The sequence below is a fragment of the Filicampus tigris genome, chromosome 12, assembly GCF_054856515.1.
Source record: "Filicampus tigris isolate MCC_2025a chromosome 12, RoL_Ftig_1.0, whole genome shotgun sequence".
Classification (NCBI taxonomy): domain Eukaryota; kingdom Metazoa; phylum Chordata; class Actinopteri; order Syngnathiformes; family Syngnathidae; genus Filicampus; species Filicampus tigris.
In genome coordinates, this window is record NC_141228.1 from 18,767,201 (window position 1) to 18,789,577 (window position 22,377).

The following is a 22,377-nucleotide window of genomic DNA, read 5'->3' on the forward strand; positions in this document are numbered from 1 at the left end:
GGGCGTCTGCAGCAGGTCTGGCGCGCACTTCCTTCCTGTGCTAATATCGTCATGAGGGTCTTGAGCGTGCGGTGGAGGCAACAGCAGCAGCTTTCTTTGCACTATATGCACCCGCAAAAGTCTGCAATCTTTTTTTTCACACCAGCATCAGTAAAGACAGTTCATCTGTCGCCTTTGTATAAGCGTTCATACACCAAAGCACCCCAAAATGTTTCCCTTTTCCCCACGTTTTATTTCCTTTCAACCATTCTTTTCATTTTCCAGCCATATAAAAGTGGTTTCACGTGATGAAAAATAGTTTCATATTTTGTATTAAAAAAAACACCCCAAGAAACATAACATTCTCGTGTCATAAAAGTGTTAAAAGACATTAATGCAGAAAATTCCTTTCTTGTCATCATAAAACTACAAAGGCAATGTTTTAGTAACATTTAAACATTTTGGACTATCAAAATAGCATAAATAATGAAATCAACCACTATATAAAACATTATCTATCTATCTATCATCCATCCATCCATCCCCCCCTCTCTCTCTCTCTCTCTCTCTCTCTCTCTCTCTCTATATATATATATATATATATATATATATATATATATATATATATATATATATATATAATACATATATATATATATATATATATCAGATTTTATACTTAGCATTGCAATTCAGAATTGTCACAAAATATTTTTAAAATCATTTTAAAAGTGTTTTTACTTAGTTTGCCCCTAAAGTTATTGTTCACAATCTGTAAAATAATAATAATAATCATTACAATAAAAATAAAAATGGTTAAAATTCGCATTTTACACAAGTTTTCACGTTAGGAAACTGTTTCGCATTTTGTGATTTTTTTTTCATGGTATTGTACTTAAAAAAATGTAAAAACTGATTTTGCACTATTTCAAATTCCTCTCTGTCACTGTCACACGAATGTGAAAAGAAGTGAAGCATTGGATCAGAAAAGTAAAACTACTCACATTTTTACAAGACATGACAGACTCGTGATGTTGAGGACGTAACAGGACGGAGTTTTCAGAGCAATAGCATTATCTAGTGGTGATTCTTGAGAACTACAAGAATGTTTCATATTTTTGTTCAATTATTTCACTTTAACAAAATTGACATCGATTTTGATTTTTCCTAATTTTTTGAATAAATAACTTACATTTTTTCACAATTTTAAAATTTATATTGTTTCACATTTTGTGTTTGAGATCTGTTTTCCTCTTTTTTATTTTTTCCCCTCACAAAATTGCTTCATGTGGTTTTTTTTTTTCAAAATTGTAATTTGGCTTTCACTTTCAGTTGCATATTTATCCCTACGAGGGCAACCTGAAGAATTTGAATTTGTTCACCTTTTGCAAGTGTTTTAGTTTTGTTACACATTTTGCACTGTTTGTAGTATTAAAAAAGTTCATATCGTTATCTAATTTATTTTCCCTTTTTTTTCCCGGAATTTTGTATTTTTTTTCATGATATCTTTAATATTATATACTCTTTCAGAGTAGTTAGTTTGCATTTTGTCCCCAAAAAATCACATTTGATATTTGTTTTATGTCTTCCCAATCCGAAAATCAGTTTGACAAATTTTCAAAATTATTTTACAATTTGTCACGTTTTTCACTTTTGATTTTTCTTCTGTTTCGTACTTTAATTTATCATTATAACCCAGACTGTATGCGTCATGTTAAGACGGGTTCCTTATCAATCAGTCAAGTGTGCTGTTGAATTGATCACATTGCTTAGCTGTAGCCAGCAGACGCACGTAAAGTTACATAAATTCAATTTCCTGTTCTGTATAGTAAGTAATAAGTTAAATGACAGTGCTTCTATAAACTCATAAAAAGTGTTCCCATACCGGGAGTCGAACCCGGGCCGCCTGGGTGAAAACCAGGAATCCTAACCGCTAGACCATATGGGACTGGCAACCAAAATCGTTTAATTAACAGAACCAAAGACATGATAACCTCGAAAAACGTCAAGGCGATATGTCCACTTGTCCAATAGAGGGCGCCAATTTCACATTACATTACTTGATGTAATGGTTTGATTGTTGCTCATATAACTCAATGCAAACACTGAATTATATTGAGTTTTAGCACCCTACAGTTAGCACCCTCCATATCGTAGCGTCTTCCAGGAACACGCCGTCAGACGTAGTTTAAGTATCACGTTTTTATTTATCCAAGTACAACTGCTCGCGCTCTTCTTTCTCTGCAGCTCCACTCGCTTGCCGTACGATGCATTCATGAACCTCGGAAACATCATAACTCAGCAACACACAAATCCGACCACAACACAGACAACCCAATTCGTGTACGACATGCTGTGGAACATTCAAAGATTTCAATGCCTAAAAAGTATATACAATTTCATAAAGCCTTTTTAAGCCTTTTTAAATTAAGAGATCTTTATTGTTAGTGTATTTTTTTATTCTTGTGTAATTTCTTAGAATATCACCAAAATGCTTCGCGTTTAACAGCTGGGATAGGCCCCAACACGGCCCGCGACCCTTGTGAGGATAAGCGGTATCGATAATGGATGGGTGGATGGTTCGCTTTTATTTATTTTTTCAAAAAAATGTACCATTTACTTGTCATCTTTACAAAATAAACATTAAAAAAAAAATCTGTCTTTTTGTACCGAAAATATACCGAATTGGAGTTTCCAAAAAAACGAACCAAACCGAAATGTGATTTAGCGTACCGTTATTACACCCCTAGTATTTGGTAAAGTCGCAATTGGGTGAATTTCACCAGATTCGCAGAGTACATCGGAGGCGCAAATCAATACCCCATGGCATTATGGGAAACGAGTGCGTCCGATTTTAAATGCGTATCAAACGCATTCGCTAGTACGTTTGAACATACTTGTAGACGGGATGTTTTCCCATAATGCCACGCGGTAAAAAAAAAAAGCACTTGGCCTAAATTATACCAATAATTTTCCAAATTAGGCAAGTAAACGTTGTTTATTCATAATTTTATAGTTTTATTATGTCTGCAATGCATGATTTATATTTATTTTTCTCCGGACAATAGGAGACTATAGAACTCATGAACTATATACAAGGTCGCAACTCGCGACAATACGTTCGAACGTAATAGTCCAAAATATTTTTACTCCACATTGGCAGCTCCACGCTTTGCGTACAGCACAACGGAGTGGAAGTCAAAGTTCATAGATGTGGAAGGAGCTGTCAGCGGGCTCTCCACTGAAGTGGACGCTCACTGTACTGTAGTCCACCATCTTCACCTTCTTGAAGAAGAAGACTTCGGATGCTCTGGGCTTGGTCTGAATGTCCATCTCGCTCTGGTCCAAAGTCTGCTTGAGGACCACCACGTCCGCCTCCTCCTCCTTGGTCGTGGCGGGCAACAAAACCAGCCAGCCGTAGATCAAGTAGGTGGCCGCTCGGTCCACGGTGAAAATGTGGTGTCGTCTTTGTCCGTCACTCTCTAGGGAGAAATATTTAATTAAAAAAAAATTTTTTTTTTTAAAAGGAGGACGCGTCAGCCCCAGATTGCCGGCTGCTCGAATGGAAACAGAATGCTTACTTTGGACCGAACACGTCACATTAACTTTGACTCCATTGATTGCCGCTCCGGCGTCCTGCAGACAGACATTGGCATTGATAATGTTACTACTTTCTATCAACTAGGTTACAGTGCGGTAATAGATTATATGGTAATATAAACTGATACAACATATGAATATCAAACATCACAATCGCCCCCGTTTACGCATGAACTTTCACATTCCTTCTAATCGAAAGTAGGATGCTGTCGCTGGTATAATGATTAACACGTGAGGCGGTTCAACAATAGTGTGTGTGTGTGTGTGTGTGTGTGTGTGTGTGTGTGTGTGTAAACGCCAGCCAATCTAAACAGTCGCATTGTGCGGCAAGGCAGGACCAAAGGAGGACCGCGTATCTGGCTGGCCAGTTGGGAAAGTTACTTTTCTACACCACAGGTGTCAAACTCAAGGGCCAGATCTGGCCTGCGATATCGACTTGATGATTTTTTTGCAACTTGTCTTCCCTTTTTAACAACGCTGAGATATATTTATATAAGGTCACCGTCACAACGACCCTCGCGGGGCACATTATAACGACGACGCGGACCGCGACGAAAAACGACTTTGTAAACAAGTGCGCTCACTAAGCACCTCACCTGGTTGCATATGTAGAGGTTGAGGAGTAGTACGGCGGCTGTCACTGAAGCCCCAAGCAGAAGCGCCCCAATCACGACGGCGGCGAATCTGACGTGCGCCCGCTGCCTGATCGCACCCGGCTTGCTGTCTGCTGCCTGGCCGAGCGCGGTCAACTCTTCCAGGGGCAACACTTCTCTCATCTGATGCTCTTCCATTTGCACTTGTGTTGGCACTCGTGCAGGTCGCGCGCGTTTATAAAGGGTGTGACAGCCATTCGCCCACACGGGGAATCACGTGGACCCAGCATTAGCAGTTCCCATCTGTCGGGCAATAGAAAGCAAGAGGGAATACCTGTTCGCCCACGCAAATATGAAAAGTGACGGCACAACCACAGAGTTTCTGGGCCCTAAAGGTTTTACTACTTCATTTGTGTTGTTCTTAATCAGCGTTTAGTTCTTCTGCCTCACCTTGTTTGCTACTTGTGACAGAATTTCACAACAAATGAATGAATGAATGAACGAACATTGTTTTTACCAGGGTTTTAATTGTTTTGGATTTTTCATTTTACCGGTGGTTAGTTTTTATTTAGTTTTGACTTTTGTTTTTTTTTTTTAAATTCAGTTAGTTTGAATTTATTTTTAGAAGCAGTTTTGACTTTTGTTTTTTAAATTCAGTTTTTATTTATTTTTAGAACCATTTTATTCGTTTTTATTTTTGGGGTGAAAATGCTTTGTTTTACTTTATTAGTTTGACTGTTTCGGTATGTGTTTTTTTAATATATGGAGTATTTGTCGAGTGCGAGATTAAAAAAAAAAAAAAAAAAAAATTAATATTGTGCAATTAAGTAAATAACAATTGTCAAACAACCGTTTGACCTTTCTTCTGTACATATGATGTACAGCAATACCAAAATGTATGGTATTATTAATAAACGTACACTTTTTTAAAAGTTATTTTGTTAACGAAATGTTTTTTGCAATTGTACTTTATTATTTTATTTCATTCGTTTTTCGACTAACTTTGCTTTTTACACATGCCCCTTTCACACATCTTACCTGGCAAATTACCTGCATTTATTCGCAATTTCAGACAAAACTCACCTAAAGCACGTATCTCACGGAGCGGTGAAGACTTGCGTGTTTTAGCGAGCGTAGCAATTATTTTTTTCATCAGGGTTTGTCCAAGGTTGCAAAGACGTTTGCCAGACATTTGCAAACAGTTTTAACGGTCGCAAACTGTTTTTCTTGTCGCAAAGTAATTTTGAATATGTTCAAAATTTGATGGCGACAAGAAAAAAAAAAACAGTTTGTGAATGTCTGGCAGAGCTGGGCATTCCGCCTATTCGACGGACCAGTCCGTCTATCCGCCTATGACGGACGCCCATTTTGTAGCCGACAAACGATAGACGGGAACCTTAAAAATGATTGACGGACTAAGTAAAGTGCATTTTTTCCCTCTATGTAATCATCTATTGTCTATTTTTGCGGTGAGGCTTCCATGGCCGCGGCAAGGCTTCAGTTTCCGTTGGACGCGGCCGAGGCTTTTTGACAGCCTCTGGGTCCTAAAAGGAGACGTATTTAGTCCAGCAACGGTGAGGCTTCCATGGAACCGCTAACGGAAGCCCGTTTGAAATCGGACCGGCCTATTGACGATTACTATTTGGTCTGGCCGGCCAAGAAGGAAGCGTACCTCGGCTGCAGACCGAAGGCGATAAACGGACCGTGAAATTTTTGTTGAATGCCCAGCTCTAATGTCTGGCAAACGTCTTTGCAACCTTTTGCAACTTTGGACAAACCCCGATGAAAAAACAAAAATCGGGCTGTGGGCAAACACTTGCAAACCTGAGAGACGCTTACCCCCTGTGGCGTCCGGCCGGCTGTCGGCACGTCACGCTGGCAAAGCACACCGCAAATTACAGACAGCGACGCTGACCATTAAAGTACCTTCTGCGCATGCATAAGATGTAATACCCTTCCATACCATCGGTGGCGATAGTCACCATTTCTCATGGTTAGGAAAAATCCAACCGGAAAGCTGTTGGCCGGGGGTGGATTATAAAAACGTAAACAATGCATTCGGCTCTATTCTTCGCTCACGATGAACTCCCACGCGCAGTAAACCATCACGTTCTTGACACGGTATTGTGAAATACTTACATTGTCGACCCTCGCTCTTGTACTTGTAAGAAGATTAAGGCGGCGGAGGCACGCTCACTTTTTCGTCACTTCCCGTCGGTGCTCCGGGCGCTGATTTGCTAGCTAACAGCCAATCAGAGTGACCAAACGTCACGACTGGCGACGCCGATTCAACATGCGTAACCGCCCCCGAGGCGCTTACAGACGGCGCATTCGGACGCCGCGACGCGTCACCACCTCCGACGTCGGTTTGGTCTATCAGGGCCGTTAGGTGGGAGTGGGACTTTGTCGGACGTTTATGAAGCCGTTTGGAAATTTTGATGTGTGACGACTTCAGCAGTAGCCTTTGGGAGGGTGACGATTCGTTTTGATGCAAAGGGGCCGTAGACATGACAGTGATTCTCAGGTGATATACTTCGCACGCTCGTCGTGACTTCCTGCCGTTTGCTGTTTTGTTCTGCGTGTAAATGATGTGCCGCATCTCTTCCCAAGGTGATGCACTTGGATGAATAGCCAAGTCGACGTCTTCATACCTCACGTGCAGCGCCGGTCTCGGGTTCCACCTGGCACCAAAAAAAAAAACGTTCTCTTTTTCATTCCATGTTATTTTCCCTTGTGGTGTGAGAGGCGCTCATCTACATATTCACGTCAGCCCAAATTACACCAACACAAAGATTTATGAAAAGTCGTTGGGTTTACTTGGTGAGCCCTAAACATGCGTACTACGAATATATTAACAATATATTCACGCTCTTGCACACGGGGCGGGTTATTGTTTAACATAAAAGCACCTCGACACATTCCTGCAATACACTCTATGCATTTATTAACGTGGTAAATGACAATTCTAGCTGCAAATTTCACTTTTTTGGCGCAATATCGACATAGGTCTATAAAGGCCCATTCCCAGCAACTATCACGCCAATGTTCTAAAAGCACAAGGTGTTTGTCCATTGCGTCAGAAGGCATATTAGAATATATTAGAAAACCCTTGCGCAATCATCATTAGCACTAGAGAAGCTATAAGATGGACCTTCCTTTGAGTAGGTGGACTATCTGCATCGTCACGTTTGTAGGGCTCGATCAAAAGCTCAAAATGGCCAGAAAGAAAAAAAAAAAAACTCCGTGTGAAAATCAAGGCTACGCCAATGCGAGAAATTGCCAAGAAAGCGATGATGATCCTACAATGCCGTGTACTACAAAGATCAACTATTTTCAACAGTGCTAATAATGACAAGGGTTTCCCAATATCCTTGAGCCTTCTGACGCAATGGACAAACACCTTCTACCTTCAGAACATTGGCGCGATAGTTGCTGGAAACGGGCCTCTATACACCCCATAAAACAGACATTTGCAGCTAGAATTGTCATTCGCTACGATAATAATATATAGAGTGTATTCCCCATTAGTTGAAAATGATCGTCATTGGAAAAAAAAAAAAAAACAACTGCTTTTCTTTCAAGAATAAGGAAATGCCTTGGTGACCCCAAAGCTTTGAACGGTAGTATCAATGAAAACCGAGCTTGTTTCGTAAACACTCGGCATGCTACCCAGTGGCAACCTTTGAGCTGACCCTGAAGTCACTTAATTATTTTATGAGCTTTGTGTGCTTGCGTGGTGCAAACCGCATCACCGTATCGTTGTTAGCACACAAGCGGAAGTCAACCCAAACAAGTATTTTTTTTTTTTTTTTTCAAGAATATGTTCCCAGCAGGCCCACTAGTCGAAACACGGCATTCTGATTCATTTTGCAGTTTGTGGAATAAGTGTTGGTGTGGATAAGGCTCAGATTCAGAAAACAGGTCAGCCGCGATTGGTGGCTGTGAGCAGTTGTGATGTCATTTTCAGTCGACAGAAGTGACAAAACGGCCGCCCCCCCCCCCCCCCCCCCCCCAGAGATGGCTAAAAACGAGCTCATTTTGCTGCTTAATTTATATTCCGCAAACGCAAAATGAATCAGAATGCCGTGTTTCGACTAGTGGGCCTGCTCGGAACATATTCTTGAAAAAAAAAAAAAAAAAAAAAGTTTGGGTTGACTTCCGCTTTAAATGTTCCCCATCGTCAAACAAACTCATTTAAATATGTCAAAGACAACTCAAGTGAACGCGAAATGTTTATTGTATTTAAAGCTGCAAACACTTTTTCATGCTTATCCATCCATCCAATCTATTTTGTCGAATCTATGTCTATCCATCTATTGTCCTAATCTCAATTTAGTGCTAATGAGGAAAGTCTTACAGTGTTTTTCTGAAGAACCTGCTTACCTTGTTTACTCATAAGCAAGCCCTGTTGTTTTCCTCAATAAGTTGCGGTATGATTGCAAGTTTCAAAACTTTTCTTTCCCTTCAGTGCGCGTTGCGGTTCGTCCAGTTGTTTCAGGGACCGGACAGCCCTTATCAGGGGGCTCGGTACCCCGTTCTCCAAAAAGGGTGGGTACTCTGCACTGCCGTTTGGTGCATAAGCACAAACAACAGTCAACAGTGTACTAGTGTTTAACTTTGGAAGATGATGAGACCAGAGAGTGAGTCTCGCAAGTGACAAAAAAATAATGCGGAGTTTCAGGCAAACACGTGACGAAAAAAGATGACGATATTGCTTTCTGATATACATATGTCAATCAATCACCGATTGATCGATGGAAAGAAGCTACGTCGCTAGGCTAAGCTAGTTAGAAATGCACAGCTCGGACGGGATATACTAACTAACAGTAAATGTATGTGTGCCCCCCCCCCCTTTTTTTTTTTTTTTCCTGTTACTTGGAAGAAGCCCGTTAATTCCAGTGAATTTTTTTTTTTATTTTATTTTATTTATTTTTTTACTTTTACCGTTTCCGCCAGTGGGAAAAAATGCAACCACTAATGCATATTTCATAAGTCTTCAATTTGCCATTGGCATCTATATGCCATAAATAGTTTGGCCCACGACTCACGCTCATGCACGCCGTCTCAAACGGTTGCGCGCACGCAGCGTGACGTTCCCGTCCGTCAGTCGCATCAATCGACGCACGCATTTTCTCTATCGTTAAAAATCCCGGACCATTCGACATTTCCGATGCATCCATCTGTAGCCGTGTTGCTTGACAGACGTTTGCAACTGATTGTCGATGAAGTCTTCCACTTCGGCTTCATCCGTTTTATTTGGTCTCCTCCACAATATCGGTACTTCTGTCGCTCTCTCTCCACGGTCCGAATAGTTTAATATTGTGAGTTTCCTCCAAAACAACTCAAATTTCCCGGTGTGTGGAATACTCGCTTAAAGTAATCTCGCCTTCTTCTAACCGCAGATCAATGTAAACCATTTTTTTAGGGCGGAAAATAGGAAAAATTTATAAAATAAAAAATGAAAATCCACTGGCAGAAACAGGCTTCTGGCATTAAGGGAAAAAAATACATTTTTTTAATTTTAGTTTTTAATTTTTTTTTTTTTTTTGTTCTTTAGTTTTCCTGGCTTTTTTTTTTTTTTTACTCCGGGGGTTCATGGTTAAATCTTGCCTGGTCATGTTTGAGGGAAATTCCCTCAGGGTTTGTCTGATCTGTATTTACGTTTGGTAATTTTCCACAGCTCTTACACAAGTTTGTATGTTTATAAAGCTCTGGATTTTATTGGTTGTTGTCTGTGTGGTGTTTTTCCATGTTTCTGTTGCGTCGATTAAGACCGATTTGATCCTTGAGATAAAGCTGGAGTTTATTCGCGGTGGATATAAGTTTTGAGGTACCATATTTGCTTCGGTGTAAGAAATGCTGTCCTTGCCTTTCCTAGTTAGTACATTGTTGAATATTATACCTGAATTAAAAAAAAAAAAATCTTATTTACATTTATTGATTTAAAAAAAAAAATCTTTTTTCCCCTTCAGAGATGGCTAAAAACGAGCCAAGGAAGATTAAAAAAAATATTTTTTAAATCTGTTATACCTAGGCGGCAGCGTGGCCAGAATTCAGCAAAGGGGAACTAAAACCAAGATGTCAAAACTTTTTAAATGTAATAAAATAGGCATCTTCGCTGATGTTTTTTTTTACTTGTATCTACTATTTATTCCGAGAAATCCGTTTAAAACATCACACCGACTCGTTTACGTGGGCATTTGTCGCCGGGGTCTTTTCAGTCTCGCAATTGTGCCAATGTACCATATGTCAACACTTCCTGCCAGCTTTATTTACAAAACACTTGTGCAACCACGTTATTTCAGTTGATAATTTTTACTCCCTCCCTCAAAAATGTTTTTTTTCTTCAGTTGAGCAGTACAAGTTATAGGCCACACTAAGAAAATGTTTTAAAATGATTCATCCTCATCTTGTTTTTTTTTTTTTTTTTTTTTTTAAATTTGGCGATTGAACAAGGTTGCGTTGCCTTTTTATACCCACCACCATTTATTAAGCAAACCTAGTGAAGTAAAAGTGAAAGTTGCCACAAACATTAAATAACCTCAAAGCACAGATATGTGAAAATTCTACTGAAGTACGGTAACCATGTTTTTGTATCTTACAAGACTGGCTGCTGTTTTGGTTAGCAACAGGGTTCCGCTGGTCTCGTTTATTTGAGGGAGGCGTTTATGTTGAATGAATGACACTATTTAAGGAAATAGGGTAGAATGAACAAAAGTCTCTTTCGGCTAGTCCATGGTCTTCAGAACTCACAGCGTCCCCCGAGCAAGTAGCTGAGACCCAGCGTCACGTTCTTGATCTTAAAGCGTCCTGCGGCGCGTAGGTCAAGCTCGGCCTTCTCGCCGGCCCGCAGGTAGGCGACGGCGTGAAGCACTTCACAAGCCTCGCGCCGGCCCGCCAGGCGGAAGGCGCAGAGTGGGGCTGCCCTTCCTGCCGCACGTAGCCTCAGTGTGCCGCTGGCGCCCCGCTCCAGGCCCCGGTAGCAAACGTCCGCATAGAGCACGTAGGGCCCGGCGCAGTGCACGGCGATTTGGCTGTGCCGCTCGTCGGCCAGGCGCATCTGGTGGCTGCTGCGTACATTGTCGAAGCGCAGCGTGGCGTTAGCCAAAATGTCTGCCGAGGGCCAAGAAACCAAAGTGAGACCCTCAAAGAAGCAACAATTGGGAGTGAGATGATTTTAGATATTAAAGCAACGCTGTGTCGTGTGTCAGTTTTTGGTTGATTGTGGCGCCGCCGTGTGGACAAAAGCGGTAGTGTTGTGACAAAAGTCAACCACGTTTCCCGTAGTGTGGCGAAATCGTGAGCTCTCGCTGGCCAGCAAGTTGGACTGAATGACATTTCTGTTTCCAGTGGCTGTGTGAAAAATTAATAGCGATGAGGTAATGAATCTAATTTTGTTCAAACAATACTTTAGTTTTCCTGTTTGTATGGGGCTTCTGCCATGACACCAGTAATGGCGCATCCTTATAGCGAATGTAGAAAGTGAATATGCCGTAAAGCAATTCAGGACATTTGTATTTTTCTTTGTGTGCCAGGGTTGCTCCCATCCTCCTCAAAGTTGCTTAGTGCCAGTAAAAACGATACAGAACCCCCCCCCCCCCCCCCCGGCATGTCAAAAGTCCCATTCAGCTACTTGTAAGTCAGTGTTTCATCAAAAGAATTGTGAACATTTTTGATAAGGTCGAATTCTTGCCCAGTGCTGCTTTAAGACTTGCATCGAATGTTACACTTGATCAAATTTTGTTATTTTTAAGTTTTACAGTGGTTACCTGCTTTTTATACGCTACTGGGCGACAGCATCTCTCTGCAAATACTTGTCCCAAGTAGTTTTACTTTATTTTACTTTTAGATTTTGACTAATCTTCTTTAGAACGTTATAATGATACTACCATTGCAATAAATGCAATAACAGTTTTATGGTTATTTCTTTATACATTGTTTCCAGTAGGGGAAAAATAATCGCAAGTTGTAAATTAAAGTACCGAATGGGGCAGCTCTACAATTCCCGCGGCATTTGATTGACAGTCGGACTGTGATATGACTTTTGAACAACCCTAAACGTAGTGGCCAACAACTCGTCAAAATCCGCCGACTCACCCGAGATCACGTCGAATTGGATGTGCACGTCGTCTCGTGAAGCCTGCGGAGGGAAAAAGACACAGGTTTTATTTCATTTTTATGTAACACGTAACATAGTCGTTGGGGCACAGTCAGGTTCACTTTTGTCAAAAGTCAACAAGGAACTTAACAGCAAAGGAAAATCATGTCTTGTTCAGAATTCTTAAATGCTTAAAAAATTCAAATTGCACCAAAACAACATGCAGTTCAATTTTCATTCAGGAACAGGCAGGGGCGGAGCCAGAACGTGGCTAAAGGGTGGACCTGGAAAAATCAGCGAGAGCCTGAATATTTCTCACACTTGGTACAATCCTCCTGTCCCGACACATCGTATACTCAAATAAAATGACAAAGCGAATAATATGAAGTTCAGACCTTCCTTAGGCAACCACAATTATGCCATTCTTGAAATTCAATTAAAAATAAAACGTATAAATTCATAATTTAATAAATATGTCAAAGTATGTATTTTTTTTTTTATGAATCTCACTGGGTGGGCAGTCTGTCAATCTGGCTCCGCCCCTGGTAACAGAAGTTATTTAAAACATTGTTAGAACATGTTTTAACTGTTGTGTCCTAAATGAGGTTTCCTGATTTACAACATATTTTCTGAAGATGCTAATTACATTTGCTCCTCCTATTGCGTAATAAGCCGTGTTTTTCATTCAAGCTGTGTTTTAATGCCACTGTTGAGAGCCTCAATTATGTTGTTGCAATGCACCAGAGGGCTGACGTGTCAGGATGAGGCAGCCACTTTGCATTCACACAACTGCAGACAGCGAAATAAAGCTATGCACTTGCATGCGTAGAGTTTGAAGGGCTACAAATTTAAACCTTCTTTTTTTTTAAGCACTTTTGATTTTTTTTTTCCATTATGTAGAAAGTGAGTAAAATCATCAATAAAGTAAAATAAAAAAGCTTGGCCGGGTGGCCGTTTGAGCGTGGGAGATATTTACCCGTGTAAAACCAAGGCAGCATTAAAAAAGCCCTGCTAAATGAGATTGTTTTTTTTTTCTTTAACGTTTTTGATTGAATTACATGAAAATGAGCCGTTTACATAGAAAACGTTCCATAGCACTTGCGGCTATCGTCGCACCGCCTACAGAACGTGTTCAATGGAAGAACCGCAGATCCGTATTGCATTCGTGGAAACATCGGGTCCTGCTGAGCTGATTCATAACCGAAGAGAGAGTAGGACAGACCCACGCATTTTGAGTCATCCGGGTCAGCCGTCCCTTCTGACTTGTACTGCTGGTGGCTAGCCAATAGTGGAAGTCTCCCTGAATGCGGCATGAGGAGAAATTGGGGCAGTAAATCCAGATCCCCCCCCGCCACCCCTCACACCCCCTTTTTGACATTTTGTTTGCACTGCATGTTCACGGACACAACCAACATAAGACATTTGAACAGGGGTGTGTGGACTTTTTATATTAGTACCTTGCAATCAGTGCTTGTTTACTTTTAGTTAGGTACAGGGATTGAATCTGTGCTTTTACACACACACACACATATATATCATATATATATATCTCAGGGTGTCAGCACAAAAAATAATAATGATAACAAATAAATATTCAGGGAATGCTAATAAAAAAATTATATGTTCACTACAGAGGATGGGGAGGAATGCAGAAAAAAATTCCTGGATGTTTTTTTTTTTTTTAAGGAAAATACCCAAAAGTCAATGATCTAGTCTGGCAACTGGGGGGGTCCAAGCATATTTCTTGGGGGGGGGGGGGGGGGGGCAATACCCCTGCAGCCCCCCTCTAGTTCCGCCAGTGCCTAAGTACAGAGTGCGCATACTTTTGCCAATTCTGCTTACACTTAATGAGGCAATACTGTAGAGGCATTTATGAAGCGATGGTTTCGTGTTACTCACCAGCTGCTGCAGATCCCAGTAAGCGTAGAGTGTGAGAGCCAGGCAGGCGGCCACCAGCACGCTTTGCGCCACCAACACCACCTTGGTCAGCCTCTTGTTGCGCGCCCCCACCTGCTTGGCCACAACCCCTTGTTCGGCATACATCCTTCCCCACTTCCTCCTCGTCGGCCTCCGAGCTCAGAAGTGGGCTGAGGCGGCTTTTAAGGCCATCGGTAGAGGATGACAGGAAACACAAGTGTGTGTGTAGTGTCATGTCAATGACCATAATGTAGGATGGATGGATTCCCCCTTCACAGAGAGGAGATTGGACCTATAGACATGCCTGAACCATAGAGGGCGTCACCTATCGCAGGTGGGTCTGGGACATATCGCTGACGATAAAAGGGGGTTTGGCTGTTTACTGTAAAAAAAACCCACGTAAAAAAAAAATTTTTTTTTTTTAATCTGTGATACGGCATGGGTAGTAACGATGTTTCTCAGCGGGGGAACACGACAAAGAGGGATGCTGCCGTGCGCGGTCCCTGTTTGATATTGTGATTGGACATGTAGCAGCATGACACCGGGGTTGCGGTTGCGCTGAGGACGACAGAGCGCCTGCGGTTTGGGTAAAAAAAAAAACAACAACAACAAAAAAAAACCCTGCTGAGTACAAAACGAAACAGGTGTTCTGTATGAACAGCTGAATGTGGGAAAGGACCCGCCGCTGGCTTTTAAAAGTAACAACCCCCCCAATGCCCCCAAATGACAACAGAAGCTTTCACTGCATACAGTAAATGTCAACATGGAACAAAATGTGTCACCACCGCAACGCTTCGGACCTCGAGAAACAAACAAGTGTTTCGAATGATACAGTGAAGGATCTAAATCTTTATGAATGGCTATGTATTAGCCAACATCTTGACCAAACACCAATCTGGCCAATTACACATTTACGGACGCCGCATAATCGATTAAAAATGTTCAAAGTGCCGTCGCGCTTCCTCGCCACCTCGCTTTCTGATTGGCTGCACGTCACTGTCAAGCGCCTTACTAGATGGAAAGATATTGAAGAAAGCACAACCGATGGTGTCCCTGTACAAGCTATAATAGTGGACATTGAATTGACTTGAGAAAACATATTAAGGAAGGGTCAAACCCATGGCTGAATTCATCGCTCAAGATTTGGTTTGACATCCTTACCAGAAACAATTTGGAAAAAGAGGTGCGTTTCACCCTGTAAAAAGTCTGCTTTTTTCCCCCCCTTAACCCCCCCCCCAAAAAAAATAAATAAAAATAAAAATCACGGGTGCGGCAGATTAATGCGGTCCTCCACCAAGGTGTTGTCGGTGCCGTGGGCTTCGGTGCACTGCTTGACGACGGCCATCACGGCGGCCAGGCGACGGTCCAGAGCGGCCAGGTGCGGCTCGGTCAGGACGGGCCGGATGGGGTCGAACGCCAGCGCCCGCCGCATGGCTGTGCTCAGGGCGCCTCCCCGAAGCAGTTTGAGCCGGTTCCAGGTGGACACGCGGATCCTGACCAAAGATTAGATTTAATGACTTCATTTTTTTCGGGGGGGGGGGGGGGGGGGGGGGGGGGGGTTAAAGAGCAAGAGTTGAAGGGTGAACTCACATGCAGCACTGGTAGAGCGGCGCCAGGATGCTGCGCTCGTCCAGAGCGGCATTCCCAAAGCTGAGAAGACAAATGAGGAGGGATGACGACACAATTTAACGGGTGTGTGCTTGTTGGGGGTCTTCTGATGGCCGAGCGGGAGCGCAAACCTCTTAGCGTTGTCCATCAGTATGAGCATGCTGGCGCCACCGTCGTTCTGGAAACAGTCATAGTGATGGCGGTCGGCGTTCCCGATCAGGTAATCGAAGACGGCCGCGTCGATGACGTCCAGTAGGCGTGGTCCAGCGTCGTACGGCGCCATCTTCTTCACTGCGGAGCAGTAACTTTCGTCGTACTCCCACCTAAGAACAACAACAACTAATATTACAATTATTAGGACAACGGCACATTATAGTGTTGAAAAACGTATGCAAACGGTCTTCCTCTTTTTAGGGAACACATATTTCATAAAATGAAAATACTTTGACAGTTTTTATTTATGGCCATTTTTAACGCAGTATAGTATTGAGTTTCATTTTTTAAATAATATATAACGAAACATTTTATTTTACGTATTTTTTCAAATCTATTATAAGTTAAAAACTAACTATAATGTTGCAAGTTTTTTTTCCCCTAAAATTATTAATAATAATATTGAAACGCATCTTTATACATTTAGTTGATGGTAGTTTAAAAATGAAATTAGACTCGTTTAAAACACTATGCTTACATTTTAATGTTACAAGTTGTCCTTTTTTCAAAATGAGGACTTATAACGGAACTGCTTTCTTTTCCAAGTGTTTTTGTTTTAAAATGATGTTATTTTTGGGATAATTTATTTTAATATCAAAATACTTTCGTTTTTCTTTTTTTTTGACATTACAATGTATGCTTTCCTGAAATTGCAATTATGTTTTTCCCCCAATTTAATTATTACATGCGAAATGCGTAATTATTGTTATTCTATTGATATTAATGCATTCTATTTTAATGCTAACATGGTCTTTTTTTAACGATTGACGCTTTCTAACAAGGTTTCCTTTTTTTTGTTTTATTTGTTTCCCTCTTGCGTCAAAATTCCACCTGGCGAGCTTGCCCTTTCGGTACGTTCGTCCCCAGGGGTGTTCGTGCTTCTGCAGCGGCCACACGTCGGGCAGCCACATCGTCAAAGATCCCTCCATCATGTCGCCCTGGCCGCACGCCGGGTCGGTCTCTCGGCAGAAGTAGCACTTCCCGTAGAAGCACGTGTTGTTACCCTGCGTCAGGAAGGTGCTTAACAGCTGCTCGCTGGCAACCGGCTTGATCTCCGTGCGCAGGTTCACGTGCCTTCCCACCACCAGGGGCGCTCTCCGAAAGCCCAGAATCCTACGGCGGAGTGACGTGATTGTGACCGCGCTAGCTGATGTGACAATGAGCTCGAGTGACGCACCTGTCCAGGTGAAAAGCAGCCACCTCGGCGTTGTGGCGGTCGTAACCGGCGTACGGCTCCCCTTCGACCATATAGTCGCGACTGTATCTGCCGGACAGTAACCACAAAACAGCTGTGTCAGCTCCTGGCGCACACGTGCGCACACACGCCGCACACTGCATTAGGTGCACCTGCCATGAAACTAAAAATGTGTTTGCGACAATAAGCCAAATAGAAAAGGACGATAGTAACTATAAAACAAAAAAAATGGTGATAATAATATGAATATGATCAAGCAAAGGGGAAATGGTAACAGAAAAGAAGGCAGAAATGAGCCAAACAAAAATAACGATGATCATATCACAGGAAAACAAATGTCAGTGATAATAAGCCAAGGTAAAAACTGGCAATTATAGCCCTAGAAATAGAAATGTTAATCATAGGATGGGGAAAGTTGTGATGATGAAAATAGAAATGGCAATCATAACCATCCATCCATCCATTATCTGTACCGCTTCTCCTCACAAGGGTCGCGGGGCCTGCTGGAGCCTATCCCAGCTGTCTTTGGGCAGTAGGCGGGGGACACCCTGAACTGGTTGCCAGCCAATCGCAGGGCACACAGAGACAAACATCCGCACTCACAATCACACCTAGGGGCAATTTAGAGTATCCAATCAACTTACCATGCATGTTTTTGGAATGTGGGAGGAAACCGGAGTGCCCGGAGAAAACCCACGCAGGCACGGGGAGAACATGCAAACTCCACACAGGGAGGCCGGAGCCGGGATCGAACCCACGACCTCTGAACTGTGAGGCGGACGTGCTAACCAGTCGACCACCGTGCCGCGCAATCATAACCATAGAAGTAAAATTTCGTTCATCATATCAGGAAAATAGTAACCATGACCATAGAGATAATAATGTGCCAGTGAACATAAGCCAATGAGAAAAATGGTGAGCATACCACAGAACTAAAAATATGCCAGTGATAAGCCTGATTAAAAAATGGCTGACTAGTGACTACAGAATTCAAAATGTGACCACAGTATGTGTAACAAATGCAATGCACTTACTTTGTCACTTCAGACAATATTAGAAGTCGTTTGTGATAACCTTTTGCATGCACTTCCGCAGAAGAAACTGGTGGTAGGCTTGCCACGTTTGGTCTCTCTGAGACACCGCAGTGCGCGAGCTTCAAACTTAGGTTGTTGCATTCTATTAGTTCACCACTAGATGGCACTAAATTCTACACACTGTCCGTTTAACTCATTCACTGGCAGACATTTTCAGACCTTCTTTTACCCTAACGTTGGAAAGTTTTTGAAAGAAATATGAATAAATTCCTGGGATTGAATGGCTGGACTGTGCAGTAAATCCGTCAATGGCAGTGAATGAGTGAAGAAAAACGAGAAACCAGTCATGATAAGCCGAAGGGAAAAAATGAACACGTCATAGAACAACAAACGTGACAAAAACAGATAAAAATAGCGATGACCATTGAATTGGAAATGTGCCAGTCACAACAAGCCAAAGGAAAACGCCGCTAATCCATGGATGATGGCGCTGACCTCTGGGGTTTGAAGACCACCTTCTGCCCGCCGTCCAGCACCAGCAAGACCTTGAGCTGGGTGCCCTTGTAGCCCACGGAGGCGCTCTCGATGTGGGCTTGGTTGAGGGCGCCCAGCACGGCGGCCAGCTCGGGCGCCTCCTCGGGGTACACCTCTCGGGGCCCCACCCACAGGCTGGCGATCTCCCACGGGGACTGCTCAGTGTGCGCCAGGTTGGCGCCGCGCGCCAGCGCCAGGCCCGCCTCCATCTAATTGACAAATGCCACATTGTGAGCGGGCCGCAAGAGGACGGGTCCCTGAGCGAGCGAGCGAGCGAGCGACCTTGCGGAAAGCCCCGAGGTCTCGCCTGCTGGTCACCGAGCCCTCGCCGCCGTCCAGCAGGAAGATGTTGGCCAGGCCCATCAGGAGGAGCACGGCGCACAGCGGAACCACGCGCCGCATCAGCTTCATCTCCGCACCCGCCGCCGAGCCTCGTTCACAGCAGGGGGGGGGGGAATGAGCACAAGGCCCGGGTGATTATCACGATTATTTTGATTGATATTGAAACTACGATTAAGGAAAACAATTATACACTAAATTTCGTAACTCGATTTACAAAATCTTCCACCACAAAGCTCCTTCGTCACTGCGAGAATTTGTAAAAAAAAAAGATCTCCAACAGATCAACGAGAGCTGGTTCTAGAGGTGACAGTGTGATTACCTTCAGAAAGAGTACATTTAGCCAAAGCACCTTCTCTGTCCGTGCATCACATACCTGGAACTCAGTACCAAACACCATCCGTGAACTCCCGTCTCTGAACCTCTTTAGGTCTTTATCTTAATATCTGGCCGCTGGAAGCTCAGCATTGTCATCACAACACGTCCGAGCACGTATCTCAAGTTTGTCAAGTTTATCAAGTTTGTCTTTGTCCTGTGTGGTTTTTTTTTAACTACTGTTGCCTTTTTCATTTTATCTTGTGTTTTTAACATCAACCTGCCAAAGGGACTAAAGACTTAAATTATTATTATTATCATTTTTTTTTACAAATTTGGTTATTTTTAAGCTTTATGGTGGGGAAACTGCTTTTTACATGAAAAACGATACTGGGTGACAGTATCTCTCTGCAAATACTTGTCCCAAGTAGTGTTACTTTATTTTACTTTTAGAATTTGACTAAACTTGTTTAGAATGTTATAATGATACTACCATTGCCAGTCAATGTAATAACAGTTTTATGCAATATACATTGTTTCCAGTTGGGGAAAAATAATCGCAAATTGTAAATTAAAATACCAATTCAGGGTGTCTCCCGCCTACTGCCCGAAGACAGCTGGGATAGGCTCCAGCACGTCCCGCTACCCTTGCGAGGACAAGCGGTATCGATAATGCATGGATGGATGTAACACGTAACGTAGTGGTTGGGGCACAGTCAGGTTCACTTTTGTCAAAAGGTCAACAAAGAATTTAACGGCAAAGGAAAATCACGTCTTGTTCAGAATTCTTAAATGATTAAAAATTTCCAATTGCACCACAACAACATGCAGTTCGATTTTCGTTCAGTAACAACAGGAGTATTTGAAACATTTTTAGAACAAGTTTGAACTGTTGTGTCCTAAATGAAGTTTCCTGATTTACAACATATTTTCTGAAGATGCTAATTACATTTGCTCCTCCTATTGCGTAATAAGCCGTGTTTTTCATTCAAGCTGTGTTTAAATGCCACTGTTGAGAGCCTCAATTATGTTGTTGCAATGCACCAGAGGGCTGACGTGTCAGGATGAGGCAGCCACTTTGCATTCACACAACTGCAGACAGCGAAATAAAGCTATGCACTTGCATGCGTAGAGTTTGAAGGGCTACAAATTTAAACCTTCTTTTTTTTGAAGCACTTTTGATTTTTTTTTTCCGTTATGTAGAAAGTGAGTAAAATCATCAATAAGGTAAAAATAAAAAAGCTTGGCCGGGTGGCCGTTTGAGCGTGGGAGATATTTACCCGTGTAAAACCAAGGCAGCATTAAAAAAGCCCTGCTAAATGAGATTGTTTTTTTTTTCTTTAACGTTTTTGATTGAATTACATGATAATGAGCCGTTTACATAGAAAACGTTCCATAGCACTTGCGGCTATCGTCGCACCGCCTACAGAACGTGTTCAATGGAAGAACCGCAGATCCGTACTGCATTCGTGGAAACATCTTCTTTTTTTCTGTACGTGTTGTCTGTGTGTGTGTGTTGTTTGAAATGTCACGCCACCACCAAAACACAAAGGGTCCGAGGGTCCTGCTGAGCTGATTCATAACCGAAGAGAGAGTAGGACAGACCCACGCATTTTGAGTCATCCGGGTCAGCCGTCCCTTCTGACTTGTACTGCTGGTGGCCAGCCAATAGTGGAAGTCTAGGCTTCTCCTTTCACAGAGAGGAGAGGAAATTGGACCTATAGACATGCCTGAACCATAGAGGGCGTCACCTATCGCAGGTGCGTCCGGGACATATTTTTTCTTTGCTACTCTTAAGAATTCTCTTTTACCTTCTTTTCCCTTTGTGGAGTTCTACACCCATCTCCGTTTCTCACCGTATCCATACAATTTGTGCACGAAGAGCATCATGCCTGCAACGTGCGTTGGACTGTGGCATTAGTACCTTGAGTGTATGTGAGTGAGTGTGGGCCCACATTTTCTTTCGCATTTGATATTGTTGCTCTTCTTGCCATACTTTCTTCCTTTTCCCATACTGTGATATTTTACGTGTTATTTCTTACCTCTGTGTATTTTCATTAAATGCATATGTCATAGCTATATGGAAGCCCATTTGAACTAATCCACAGGATTGCGACCAAATACCAAAAAAACCCCATAAAGTATAAAAGGGAGATATTCCAACTACTTCTACAGTTAATGGAGGCACCGCCAACAGTAATTAAAAGCAACATTTAAAGGTTTATCAATTCAGGTAACAGCGCCACCTAGTTACAATCTAAAATTCTTTTTTTCAGCAAAATTGCTGTTTCTACCACTAGGTGGCAGTAATGCCAAAGGCGTGGAGTTCAATAAGGTGATGACGTTCATGTTAGAATAATAAAAAAAAAAAGAAAAGGAAATCGGCTTCATTACTATCCTCTATCTATCTATTGTTGTATCTATTGCATTTCACTAGTGTGTATTTTACTTGTTTATGAGCAACAAAAACTTCCCTAGCGTGTATGAAAGCGTTTCACTAGCATGTATAAGTGCATTTCAGTAGCATACGTTTTGTTTCACTTGTGTGTTTGAAAGCATTTCACTCGCGTTTATGAGCATCAAACATTTCACTAGTGTGTATGAGAGCATTTCAGTAGTAAGTGTGAGCGCTATTCCTGAATTATACCTAACGGCCACTCATAGTAAGGTTTAGAATACGCATGCACCCAAAGATTTAGTAGCGGGTAGTTTGACCGCGGAAAAAACAGTGTGATAGCTTGACCGCAGTCCACAAGTGACGAGAAAAAAAAAAAAAAATCATGGGTATAACAGTTTTGAACGTACCATGTGTGGTGTGCCGCCACACTGCAAGATCAACAAATCACACACCAACGGATTCATGAAACATGGCGGACGAAGAGGCAGCAAGGGTCTCGGATCGTGTCTTGGCGGTGGCGCTAGTTTGTGGATTCGTTTGAGCGGGAGAAAAAA

The 22,377-nt window shown here is 42.4% G+C and overlaps 3 protein-coding genes and 1 non-coding gene across 7 annotated transcripts; all 4 read right to left on the minus strand.

Annotated features, from left to right (window-relative positions):
* Positions 1–1,855: 1,855 nt before the first annotated feature.
* On the minus strand, positions 1,856–1,927 carry trnae-uuc (transfer RNA glutamic acid (anticodon UUC)). The gene has a single exon. It is a non-coding gene; the product is annotated as a tRNA-Glu (tRNA).
* Positions 1,928–2,921: 994 nt separating this feature from the next.
* On the minus strand, positions 2,922–6,844 carry LOC147138973 (uncharacterized). Its single transcript, XM_086047725.1, has 4 exons — positions 6,312–6,844; positions 4,176–4,475; positions 3,561–3,615; positions 2,922–3,461 (listed from the first exon to the last, which is right to left on the minus strand). Exons 2-4 carry the CDS (start codon positions 4,368–4,370, stop codon positions 3,178–3,180), a joined length of 534 nt encoding a protein of 177 aa, XP_085903851.1. The 5' UTR covers positions 4,371–4,475; positions 6,312–6,844; the 3' UTR covers positions 2,922–3,177.
* A 3,790-nt stretch (positions 6,845–10,634) lies between these two features.
* LOC147138974 (uncharacterized) lies at positions 10,635–14,766 on the minus strand. Its single transcript, XM_086048036.1, has 3 exons — positions 14,170–14,766; positions 12,270–12,312; positions 10,635–11,285 (listed from the first exon to the last, which is right to left on the minus strand). The coding sequence occupies exons 1-3, from the start codon at positions 14,311–14,313 to the stop codon at positions 10,915–10,917; spliced, it is 558 nt and encodes a 185-aa protein (XP_085904162.1). The 5' UTR covers positions 14,314–14,766; the 3' UTR covers positions 10,635–10,914.
* Positions 14,767–15,016: 250 nt separating this feature from the next.
* On the minus strand, positions 15,017–22,350 carry LOC147138975 (glycosaminoglycan xylosylkinase-like). 4 transcript variants are annotated; one of them, XM_086048035.1, is made up of 8 exons: positions 22,231–22,350; positions 19,054–19,202; positions 18,733–18,980; positions 17,186–17,272; positions 16,840–17,121; positions 15,927–16,118; positions 15,778–15,837; positions 15,017–15,680 (listed from the first exon to the last, which is right to left on the minus strand). In XM_086048035.1, the coding sequence occupies exons 2-8, from the start codon at positions 19,180–19,182 to the stop codon at positions 15,449–15,451; spliced, it is 1,230 nt and encodes a 409-aa protein (XP_085904161.1). In that variant the 5' UTR covers positions 19,183–19,202; positions 22,231–22,350; the 3' UTR covers positions 15,017–15,448. The 4 variants fall into 4 exon arrangements, with proteins under 4 accessions (XP_085904161.1, XP_085904159.1, XP_085904158.1 ...); XM_086048033.1 differs by lacking the exon at positions 22,231–22,350 and adding an exon at positions 19,487–19,538; XM_086048032.1 differs by lacking the exon at positions 22,231–22,350 and adding an exon at positions 19,433–19,523.
* Positions 22,351–22,377: the final 27 nt, after the last annotated feature.